This window comes from Phaseolus vulgaris, chromosome 4 (genome assembly GCF_000499845.2).
Source record: "Phaseolus vulgaris cultivar G19833 chromosome 4, P. vulgaris v2.0, whole genome shotgun sequence".
In the NCBI taxonomy this organism is placed as follows: Eukaryota; Viridiplantae; Streptophyta; class Magnoliopsida; order Fabales; family Fabaceae; genus Phaseolus; species Phaseolus vulgaris.
Window position 1 is genome coordinate 5,768,499 of NC_023756.2, and position 11,774 is coordinate 5,780,272.

Below are 11,774 nucleotides of genomic sequence, written 5' to 3' on the forward strand. Positions count from 1 at the left end.
TGTCCTTGTTCAATACTCATTTTCGTGGTACTCGTTTCTATTTTAAACTATTAAAACAAAAATGATAAATGGTGAATTAAGAGAAAAGAAAAGTAAACTATTACAATCACGATAATTAAATAGTATTTTAACTTAATTAAAGAAAAAATAATAAAATTTAGAGAAAAAGGAAAAATATATTTTCCAAACATTAACTAGATTAATTAAATAATTTAATTTACAATGATTTTGATCTGTTTTATCCCTTCAGTTTAGGTTTTAATGAACTTCTGAATGTTTGACCTTTAATTTTGTTTGAGAATTATCCTGAGTCTAGATTTAGGATATAAGATCTAATATTTTTATTTTAATGAAACATATTAAAATTATTGGACAAAATCTTAGTTTTATACAAATTATTTTTTTGCTTCGAATTAAGAATAAAAGTGGTACGACTTATTTTTTGGTCTACGAGGAATTGAGACTTAAACATTTAATGGATTGTTAAGCTTTTTTTAATCTTTTTCCTTTAATTTTTTTTCATATCGCTATACTTATACAATGACCTCTTTTATCATTACACGTGATTTTTTTTCACATAATTTTTATTTCAAAATTAATTTCATATCATGAATAAACATATGTATTATATAAACATTACAAGAATATTAAGTTAGTGCTCGTGAGTATCTGTGGGTCATGAATTTGAACATTATTTTTGTGGGCAAGTCTACGCAAACTGGATAAGAAGATAAATAAAAAATATAGCGTCTCCCAAGCAAAGAAAAAGCTTAAGCCAATAATTTTAAAAAATAAGAAAGTATTAATAATTTATTTATAAGAATTAAAATAACACGAAATGTGATACTAAATTTATAAGATGAAAAAAAAAGTAATTTGAACATAGGTTTGACGGACGTAAAAGATGATATAAAATATATTTTAATGTAAATTCATAATATTATGATGAAGGTTTGATCGACGTAAAAATAATATTATTTTTATGAAGTGGGTATGACTAATGCTTATTGGTCTGCATGGAAAAAAAAATAAAAGATGGTGGATGTGATAGAAAAAAATAAAAGAGTGTGGATATAACAAGATAAAGACATACAATATTAAAACAAATAAAATTATTATGCATAACATGAAAGCTTTTTATAAAAAAAAATTATTGTTTAAATATATGTATGTATGTAAGATGTTGGAACCCCACTCATGAAGAATGAAGAAGGAGCCCTCGAAGAGCGCTCGAGGAAACGAGGAACGTAAGTCTCAACAATTTTCATACAATTTTATAAAAAAAAATTCAAACTTTCTAGCAAGTTATGGGGAATGATATGATCAAGATCTTTTAGTGGTAGGTAAGGGTGAAAGAGGTGTTCATTTCGCGTAAACTCAACAGGTGGGGAAGAAGATTTGGATTTGTGAAGTTTTTTGAGGTAGATAATGTGAATAGATTGGATAAGGAGTTGGACCATATCTATATTGGCAACATGAAACTTTTCGTTAACATTTCAAGATATAGAAGACTTGAGTACGAACACGAGGGAGGTTGTTAGAGGCAAAAAAACAGCAAGGTTATGATCATTCAAGTATAAGAGTAAGGAGGTATGGAGGATAAAGAAAGGGGTCGAGGATCGGAGGGCAAGTAAATGGTAGTAGTCCTTTGCATATTTAGTGAGGAGATCTTCACAAGAGAAATAGAAAGGTCCCATTGTCGAGACCAAGCATCTTGTTCTTCCATGGATGGAAAGTAGTGTGGTAGGCCATATGTCCCCTTAACTTTAGTCAACTGCGTGAAGATGAATAAGATTAGAGTGAGATACATAGGAATACTCTAATGTCTTCACTATAAAATCAATACTCAGGTGTTATGAATTGGCTTCAGGATAAAGATCAATTTCCATAAGTCAAAGCTTGCAGGAATCAATGTCGGAAAAAAGGCCTTTGATGTTTATGCAAAGAGCCAACATTGTACATTAATGAGGGTACCTTTTAAATACTTGGGACTGGAAGTAGGAGGAAATCCCAGGAAGAAAATGTGTTGGATACCGATTATAGAGAAGCTGAACGCAAAACTTAATGCTTGAAAGGGGAGTCTATTGTCTATGGCCGGCAGAATATGCTTAGTTAAATTGGTATTCACATCTCTTTCGTTATATTATCTCTCTTTCTTTATGGCACCTAAAACGGTATGCGATAGAATTATCAATATTCAAAGAAGATTTTTGTGGGGTTGGGGAAGGGAGAACAAGTCGATATCTTTAGAGGAGGGAGGGTTGGGAATTAAAGATGTCAGGAACTTCAATTGTGCTATTCTAGCGAAATGAAAGTGAAGGCTTTTGAGTGAAGAAAAGGGATTGTGGAAAGATGTTATGTTATCTAAGTATGGTATGGACTTATACCAAAATCAAAGCAATGAGAAGAAGTCCTCTCTTGGTGGTGGAGAGATCTATGTAAGAGTTGTGGTGAGGGAGAAGAAGTAAGTTAGTTTCATAGTGCAATCGGATGGAAGGTGGGAAGTGGGGATAAGGTGAGATTTTGGGAGGATGCATGGGCTGGTAGTAGTCCACTACGAGATATTTATCCTAGGTTGTTTTCGTTATCACTGAACAAGGGTTTAAAGGTGGCCGAGGTAGGCATTGGGGAGGATATTGGATGGACTTGGATGTTGGGATGGAGAAGGCCCAGGTTCAAGTGGGACTCCGAACTAATATATGAGCTGCTAAGAATGATAGCCAGGATCAAATTGAGTAGGGATGTCAAGGATACTCAGATTTAGGAAGGGAATATGTCTGGTGTGTTTTTGGTGAAAGCAGCGTATGAGTGTCTTTCTAACTATGCCAGAGGCTCTCCAAATAGTGTATTTAAGCAACATTGGCAGGTAAAAGCTTTCCCTATTGTGTTGATAACAATGGAGGGTCCTTCTAGATAGACTACTAAATAAAAAAAACTTAATGAGAAAAGGGATGGTGATTAATTACCCTTCATGTGCGTTGTGCGGCAGTGTGAATGAAACAACACAACACCTATTTTTGGAATGTATAGTCGTGTATGGAATCGATGTTTTAGATGGGTCATAATAGTTTTTTTGTCCATAGGGAATTGAAATGTCACTTAGTGCAATTCTACTCTTCCCTTTTCAACCATAAACAAGATATGGTGTGGAAAGGTATGTGCGTGACAGTTGTAAGGTGTATATGGGAGCAAAGGAATCTTATAATCTTCAAACAGTGGTAGTGGATGATGATGAAATCTTCCATTTGGCCCAAATCAAAACTTGATTGTGGATGAAACATAGACTCCGGTCCTTTAACTACTCTCTGAAGTGGCACTTAAACCCAGTTCAATTCAATGTATAAAATGCTAACTTATCAATTCTGCAGAACTGTACGACAGGCTTAGAAGTTTGGATACCTGCATAGAAGGGGAGGAAGAGAGTATGTGAAGGGAAACATTGTACTATCTGGAAGAGGATTAAGCAAGGTTTGTAAGCCCTTTACTGCTATCGTGCTGAGAAGTAGGTGGGTGCACTGTCATTGTAAATCCTAACGGGATGTTGCTGTCAAAAGAATTTATAAGAGCAGTAGGAGTTATCTATGGATTCGGGGAATATCCCAAGGGGTTGTAATTGCTCTTTCATCATTCTAGTGCCAAAGGTTAAGGACCCAATGAGTTTGGAAGAATACAGGCCTATCTCTCTTGTTGGCGCAATTTACAAGATTATCTCTAAAGTTTTAGCTAACAGAATGAAGAGTGTCCTTCATAGGATTATTGATAGCTCCCAATCTGCTTTTCTCAAGGATAGGGGTTTGTTAGAAAGTATTGTACTAGCTAATGAAGTGGTGGAGGATCTTAGGAAGGGGAAGAAGTCTGGAATTGTTATAAAGGTTGACTATGAAAAGGCTTACGATTCTGTACGTTGGGAGTTCCTGTACTATATGCTAAGCAGACTTGGATTTGGTGAGAAATGGGTGAGTTGGATTAAAGGGTGCTTGGAATCTTCTTCGGTGTCTTTTTTGGTCAATGGTAGCCCATCTAGGGAATTTACTCCATCTAGGGGACTCAGACAAGGGGATCCGATCGCCCCTTTTCTTTTCTTGGTAGTAGTGGAGGGTTTGGCAGGTTTGGTTAGAAAAGCTGTGAGACTAAAGAAGTTGGAAGGAGTAACAGTGGGTGTTAATCAGATAGAAGTTTCTTTGCTACAGTTTGCAGACGATACCTTAGTGGTATGTCAGGACACAATCCAAAATGTGTTCACAGTGAAGACGATTCTCAGATGCTTTGAATTAGCAGCAGGATTAAGGGTGAATTTCCACAAGACTAAGATAGGAGCAATTGGAGTTCAAGCCCAGCAAATCCTGGTTTATGCTAAGATGCTTAATTGTGCTCAAATGTCGATCCCATTCAAATACCTAGGGGTGCTAGTTGGGGGAAATCTGAGGAAGGTAGAGTTTTGGAAGGAGGTTATTGATAAAGTTAAGAGGAAACTTTCCACTTGGAAAGGGAAAAAACTTACCTTAGCAGGAAGAGTTTGTTTGATTAAAGCAGTTTTTACTGCAATTCCCCTGTACTATTTCTCAATTTTTCGGGCCCCGGTATCAGTGTGCAAAGAAATTACTAGTCTACAAAGAAGGTTTCTTTGGGGTTGGGGGAGTGAAGGAAGAAAAATTGCTTGGATAAAATGGGAAACTTGTTGTAAATCGAAGAAGGAAGGAGGCTTGGGCATCAAGGATGTTAGCAGCTTTAACAAAGCCTTGATTGCGAAATGAATGTGGAAAGGGAAAGTGGAGTCTGCAGGTAAATGGAGAGAGGTAGTCGTGTCCAAATATATAGAGTATGGTCAGAGAAGGTGTCAATCATGGTGGTGGCGTGATCTATGTATTATATGTGAAGAAGGTCAAACAGAAGTTGGTTCAACAAACAGGTATCTTGGAAGGTGGGGAATGGGAAAGATGTTCGTTTCTGGGATGATCCTTGGTTAGGAGGAGTTTCTCTGAAACAGAAATATCATAGGCTACACCTCATATCAGAAGATAAAGAGAAAAGAATCCACCAGGTAGGGTTGTGGGAAGATTCCACATGGAAATGGAATTTAAGGTGGAGGAGAGTTTTTTTTGAATGGGAAAAAGATCAACTTCTACAGCTGGAAACAGACCTGTCTGAAGGAGTTTTGCAGCAAGGAGGTCAAGATAGGGTTGTTTGGAATGGTGAAGAAGGAGGTGTGTTTTCTGTTAAATCAGCGTACTGTGCCTTGGTTTCTTTAGCATCCTCTGAAAGATGTCAGGCAACAGAGTTACTATGGGATATCAAGGTTACTCCCAATGCTTTAATGTTGGCATGGAGGATAGTGAAAGGTAAAATGCCAACACGAGTCAATCTCCATAGAAGAGGGATCATTTTACCTTCCCTTTTATGCCCGTTATGCAACCAATCTGAGGAATCGGTCACTCATCTCTTTGGGGAATGTATGATTGCCTTCAAGGTTTGGTCGATGATTTCTACTTGGGTAGGGCTGAAGACAGTATACCATAAAGACTTGAAACAGCACCTGTTGCATTTTACTTTGTGTCAGTTCAACGCGAAAAGGAATAGGGTCTGGAAAGGGATGTGGATTGCGGTCTTATGGAGCATTTGGAATCATCGAAATGGTGTGGTTTTTAAAGAAAGAAAGGTGGATGCTGAGGAAATCTTTAGTTTGGCACAACTACAAGCATGGACTTGGATGAGGAGAAAAATAAAAAGCTTTGATTTTTCTTTCTCTGATTGGGTGTTATATCCTCTCAACTGCATTCAATCTTTAATCTGAGCACCAAATTCTGAGTTGGGATTAAGCTTCAGTAGGGGGAGACGTTATGATGTTGCAAGGCTTAATAGAAGCAAAGGAAGGTGTAGTATGTACAAAGAATTAGTACAGGGGTGCTCTGCTATCAGCAAAGGTTGAGGGGTGGACTGCTTTTATCAAGAGAGGGTGACAGGGGTGTTGGATCAATGAAGTATACTGATTCGGATGTTCTTGAGAACCTAAGTATAGGGGAGGTTTGGTCTGCAGATGAATTCTCTTTCTCCGTGTCTGGTGTGCTGGTGTGGCAGGAACTCTGAAGGAATTCTTAGTAGAGCATATTTGTCTTATTAGAAAGGGTGTAGGAGTATTGGTTTTCTTGCCAATTATGTTATCTGGAGTCAATTGAGAGAGGACTCTGAAGCAAACCTTACGGCTGCTCAAGGTGAACCTGCTAGTGGCTTTTTTCTGGTCTTAAGCAGGAAACAGCAGAAGGTAACAACTTGGTAATCTTGCCTTGAAATGGGTTGAAATATGGAATGGTCTGTGTTATGGAGCTACAAAGAAGGAGCATCAACAAGTCTCCTTGCACATCTAAGGGCTTAGCGGTGCTGTAAATGTTGTGCCAATTATGGACTTTGGTGGATTTTGTTAGCAGTAAACGCCTCTCTAGGTGGTAGTAATTGCCACTCCAGTGCACTAGAAGAGCAAGTGAAGGGTGAAGCATTGAAAGACAACCAAGTTGAAGATGTGAACATGGGAACAGTACAGTAGAACCATGTAGGTGCTGGTATAGGTGGTGTTGGTTCTTTCAAGAGTGCATCCTTGGGTGCAGTTTTGTGAGGGCGGAGAATGGGACTGCAGTGCCAAATCCTCATGAAGTTGTGGCTAGGAAAGCACATTACACAAAGCTTTCTAGTTCAAGCTTCACTCAATATCATTGTCAAGCTGCTGAGACTGCAGGGAGCATAAGCTGCTGGATTGTTGAGGTCTGCACCACACTCAAATTCATCTCCCAATGGTGTTGGAATGAAAATTCTCAATGTGGTGTGGTACAGTGGATACTAGTTCAAGGGGTTTTAATCTCGTTTAGAAAGATATCTTAGGGATGTGCTGAATTCTTGTAGGATAAGTGTGCAGGTGGAGGTACGGGGAAGCTTTTTATGAAGTGGAGTTTGGATTTAAGTGTTCCTTCACTTTTTTGGTCTTCTCTTTGTGGTTTAAGGGAATTACTATGTAAAGCTTAAACTGGTTGGAGGGGTTTTAGAATGCTTGTGATTTGTTCTAAGTTCAAAAGTGATTTTTCTTGTATACGGGTTGGGATGGGTGTGGCACGGGGGCTGTCAAGGTGTATGAGGTGGAGATCAGATGTAATAGGTGGAGGCAACAGTGATGGGTGGACATCTATGCCATAAGGTGCCTGAAGGTATTTAACAGGGATATCCAGAGTGGGGTGCAAGGCAAAAGGGATGTAGAATGGGAAGTTTGTGTGAAGCTGTAAGTTGGGTGGTGTTTGAGTGGAGGTGATGAGTCTAAAGCTGAGTAGTGGTGCTGGTAAAGAGCTTGTGTGCGGGGCTGTGGAAGTAGTGACTCTTATGCTACATAGTTGTGCCATATCAGATTCTATGCATCTTTAGCACTTTATGGATGCAATCATATGGAACTAAGCTTTGTTGTAAACCAAAGGAAATGTATGTTCTGGACTTGTATTCCTAGGCACAACAGGCAGTCGTGTGTTTTATAGGAGTTTTGTTTTGGTTTGCTTTTGCAGAAAGTGCAGGATTTGGAGGGCTCTCCAGCCAATGAAATGCTGGTATTATGTTGTTGTTACATTTTAATTTTGGGGCATAATTTCAACTAAAGATTATGAAAAATTAAAATAATTAATAAGAAAAAATAGAATGGTATTAGAAATTTTAAGTGAAAAATTCCTTTAAATAGAGGTAAAAAATCACCGGCGAGAAAGTCAAAACTTTCACTACAATAGTACTGAGAATACAATGAATTCCTCTCAGGTTAATAGATAAATAGTCTCAAAACAAACTAAACTATATGGATTAAACACGTGCACCCAAAGAGATAGAAAGTATATGAAAGGAGAGAGGAAACAAGTGTATGTTGTTGTTTTTGTTGTGTTACATTGCTTGAAGAAAGTCACTATAAATAATGGTTATAGAAGACAACAATAATAAAAAACAATTACTTGAGAATAGTAAGTAACTTTCATTTGATAACAATTAATTGTGAACTCTAAGTAATCTGTCTTTGATTACAATTAATTGTGAACGGTAATAACCTCTTTTTGATTTCTTTGGATATGCTCATTCATTATGTCAAGAAAACGGCAAAAGTGAGTCATATCCCACAACCAAGAATTTTGTATTCTTAGTCAAGTGCTGGAATTATTTGTTTTTGCTGCAGCCATGGTCTGTTGTTAGAGGTAATAATGCTGGTTTAGTACTGATATGGTGTGCAAGGACGAATTTGCGCGTTGATCAGGAGAATGCCTGTCGTAGCCATAGTGGACTGTGATGCTAGAATGGTGCTTTTAGGCTGCAGCTGCATGCTTTAACTGAGCTATCTTTGTGGAGCAGAGGGTTTGGTACAGTGGCTGTCTGGGTTTGCTTTGGTTGCATATGGTGCAGATTCTTATCTTTTGTAGGAGTAACTCTTAGTTGAAGATACAAACGGTATGTGTATGTTTGAACCAACGATGGCTTGGCCTGTTTATCCTTTGGTTTGTATCTTAATTGTTTAGTTTTATTTAAGAGTTGAGATACCCATTTAATTCGTTGTTGATAAAAAAAACCACTAGAAACTTTTTATTAAAGATATATTAATGGTATGTGTTACATTAAAAGGAATACTGTCCCTTAAACAAGATCTTTATTTCTACTATATATAAGTCCAAGATTCAAATACACTCGACAAGACTGTTTCATAAGGAACATGTCTTGAATTGAACATTTTCAATGGGTAGTTTGTCAGTTGGAAAAGCACAATCAGTTTTCTCTTTTTGTGGCAGCAATGCACAAGGGGTAGGAGTGACATTATTGGTAACTCCAGCAACATTAGTGCAATTCCACTGAAGCTTCTTTTGTTGTGCACTCACTTGGACTGACACATTAGAAATGCAGATTCCAGTGAAAGGGTCATTTGAGATTCCTTCAAGTTTTGCAGAATACGTAACGTTCTTGGCAACAATATCTTTATAATTTATTCCAGTAATAGTAGGAAGTGCTTTGGGATCAAAGTTAGGGTCAGGGTGTTCTCCATAAGAGCCAGTCATCCAAAACACATATTTCATGGTGTTCAGATTCAATCCTCTAACAAATATGTTCTTCACAAATCCACCTCTACCAACTGCTGTTTTGATTCTAATAGCTGATTCAGTGTTGATAGCAGTGAGATCATCAACCCTAACATCTTCAATTCCACCAGACATTTCACTGCCTAATGCAACCATGGCACTGTCTGGGGAGATGCAAGTCACCCTTCTAATCACTAAGTGTTGGGTTGGCCTTCCAAATTTAATTCCATACTCATCCCAACCACTTTTTACTGCAATGCAATCATCCCCAGAAACAATGAAGCAGTCTTCAATCCTAATGTTTGTACATGAATCTATGGAGAAGACAAAAGTTTGGAACAATTAGACAATGGTTGTTACATAATCTAGCCAATTCAAGTAATAAAAACTTCTCAATATGAATGCTCTTATTTTTTACTGCATAAATGTCAAATATGTAAGTGAAAATAAGTATATAACAGAAAACAAACAATTTTTTACCTGGGTTTACACCATCAGTATTAGGAGAGTCTACTGGGGCAAGAATGGTAAGGCCACTTACAATTATGTTACTGAAGATGTAAAGGTTGATCAGAATAATGAAGCACACTATACATCAAGGAAAAAGAGTATGCAGTTTTAAGAAATTTGATTAGAGAAAAAGAAAATCTTATCAGACCTGCTGTAAATTGGATGGACAAACCAAGTTGGGGAATTGACCAAAGTGAGATTTGATATTTGGATTTGATCTGAGTACATGATCTCAATCATGTAGGGCCTAGTGAGAGTCAATTGTTTCTTGTGGAACTTGTCCCACCAATAAGATCCTTGTCCATCAATTGTACCATTTTGACCTAATCACCAAGTTTAAGCAAATCCAATTCAAAATGACTTAGCCACTATAAAAATAACTTAACCATCTTTAATAATAGAATACTGTTTGTTTGTGTTAAATAATTACCAGTAATTACAACATCAGTGAGATTAGTCCCAAAAATTAGACTGCTAAACCTTCCACCAGGAGCATCTCTTCCTCTTCCATAAGAAGGTAGTATAGCAAGATGAGGCCATTCTAATTCATTCTGTTAATGTGATAAATGTAAGTGAACATTTTGCTAATCATACTTTAGCAAAAACAAAAATATAAGAAAATGTAGATATCATGTGTGTTGTTTGTTGAACTATGGATTACCCTTATCTATATTGAAAAGGAAATTAACAAAAAATAAATAAAAGGAAAAATAATATTCAGTATAAAAATAAAAATAATATATATAGAGGAAAGTCATATTTACATAATGTCTATGTAACAGTGAATGCATAAAATTGGACAACTATTTTGCATATAATCAATTCAAAATATATAAATATATTTTAAGAATGTAATTTAATTATTATTATTATCAAATATAAAAGATTTCGTATATCTTTTTTGTCAATAAAAAATAAATTTAAATTAAGCGAGACACTTCAGAGAGTTGAGAAGTGTCTCAACTCTTATACAAAAAGATCACAACATAAATAAAAAGAACATTCAAAATTCAAAACAGCACAAGCAAAAGATGTTGTATATAATTTAAGTAATAAAACATTGTATATAATTTAAGTAATAAAACAAAAACTATGACAATTTGAATTAGATAACATGAAATAATTTAGAGAAGTATATATGGTATTGAAATAAATAAATAAGAGGTGATTAAAAGAGATTTAGACAATTAAGAAGATCAAATATTATATACAAATATTGAAAAAAAATGTGTAATTAAGTGAATGCTTCATTGTCTAGTATGTATTGTTGTTATAATATAGGATTGTATTTGATTTTTCTATAGACTCTGAAAATTTCATTGCAAAAGAAGGGTGAAAATAGAGGGTATAGGGTGTACCTGAGAAGCAAGAATAACAGCACCCTTTTGAAGAAAAAGAGTGAAATGGCTGGTGAGATTGAAGGGTCCTGTTAGCCATTTCCCAGGTGGCACAATAAGGGTTGCACCTCCATCAGAAGCATGTTGGCTGAGTTTGGTTATGGCAGATTGAAAGGCCTTTGTGTTGGATGTTTTCCCATCACCAACTCCACCAAAATCTGTCAAACTTGCACTGTGCTTTCTGCAATTGATTGCAGGATATTCAATGTTGGCCAATGAACTATAAACCCTAGACTCTGCTACCTTCACATTTAGTGATCCCAATATTATAATCAAAGAGATCACACCAAGTACCTACACATACAACACCAAACTCATCAGCCTCAGACCCATATGAAAAAAATAATCACTTCAAAAGACATCTTTTTTGTCTTCATAAGCATCTATCTGTATGAACAATACGTCTGAAAAATATATCAACAGATATTAGGGTTTTAAGTGTGAATTTGATCTCAGATTGCCTAAAAATAAGCATGAAGAAGAATACATAAAAACTATCAAAAGTTTGCTATGAAAACTATCAAAATCCAAGTGGAAGTGGATAATTGCATCCCAAACACTCAATTTGACAGTTATTCACGACAAAATCAAAAGTTTGCTATGAAAATTATCAAAATCCAAATGGAAGTGCATATATAATTGCATCCCAAAAACTCAATTTGATGGTTATTCACGACAAAATATGTGTTGTGAGTGAGAAAATGTAAAGAGAAAAAGAATTACATGAGCATTTCTAAGGTGTAGACACTGCTTCATGGTATGGGACATAGCAGATTCAAGTTTTTCTTCTACA

General features: G+C 36.2%; 1 protein-coding gene across 1 annotated transcript; it reads right to left on the reverse strand.

The window, feature by feature from the left end:
• Positions 1-8,637: 8,637 nt before the first annotated feature.
• LOC137836396 (probable polygalacturonase) lies at positions 8,638-11,774 on the reverse strand. Its single transcript, XM_068645122.1, has 6 exons — positions 11,705-11,774; positions 10,943-11,275; positions 10,015-10,135; positions 9,733-9,907; positions 9,555-9,625; positions 8,638-9,388 (listed from the first exon to the last, which is right to left on the reverse strand). The coding sequence occupies exons 1-6, from the start codon at positions 11,747-11,749 to the stop codon at positions 8,703-8,705; spliced, it is 1,431 nt and encodes a 476-aa protein (XP_068501223.1). The 5' UTR covers positions 11,750-11,774; the 3' UTR covers positions 8,638-8,702.

What these genes read in the sequence shown, in the direction of transcription:
- LOC137836396 (XM_068645122.1), bottom strand. Translation starts at nt 11,749, where the DNA reads ATGTCCCATACCATGAAGCAGTGTCTACACCTTAGAAATGCTCAT. An exon ending in TACACCTTAGAAATGCTCAT is followed by an intron (nt 11,276 to 11,704) that starts GTAATTCTTTTT and finishes TTGTATGTGTAG; the next exon opens with GTACTTGGTGTGATCTCTTT. An exon ending in CTGTTATTCTTGCTTCTCAG is followed by an intron (nt 10,136 to 10,942) that starts GTACACCCTATA and finishes TCACATTAACAG; the next exon opens with AATGAATTAGAATGGCCTCA.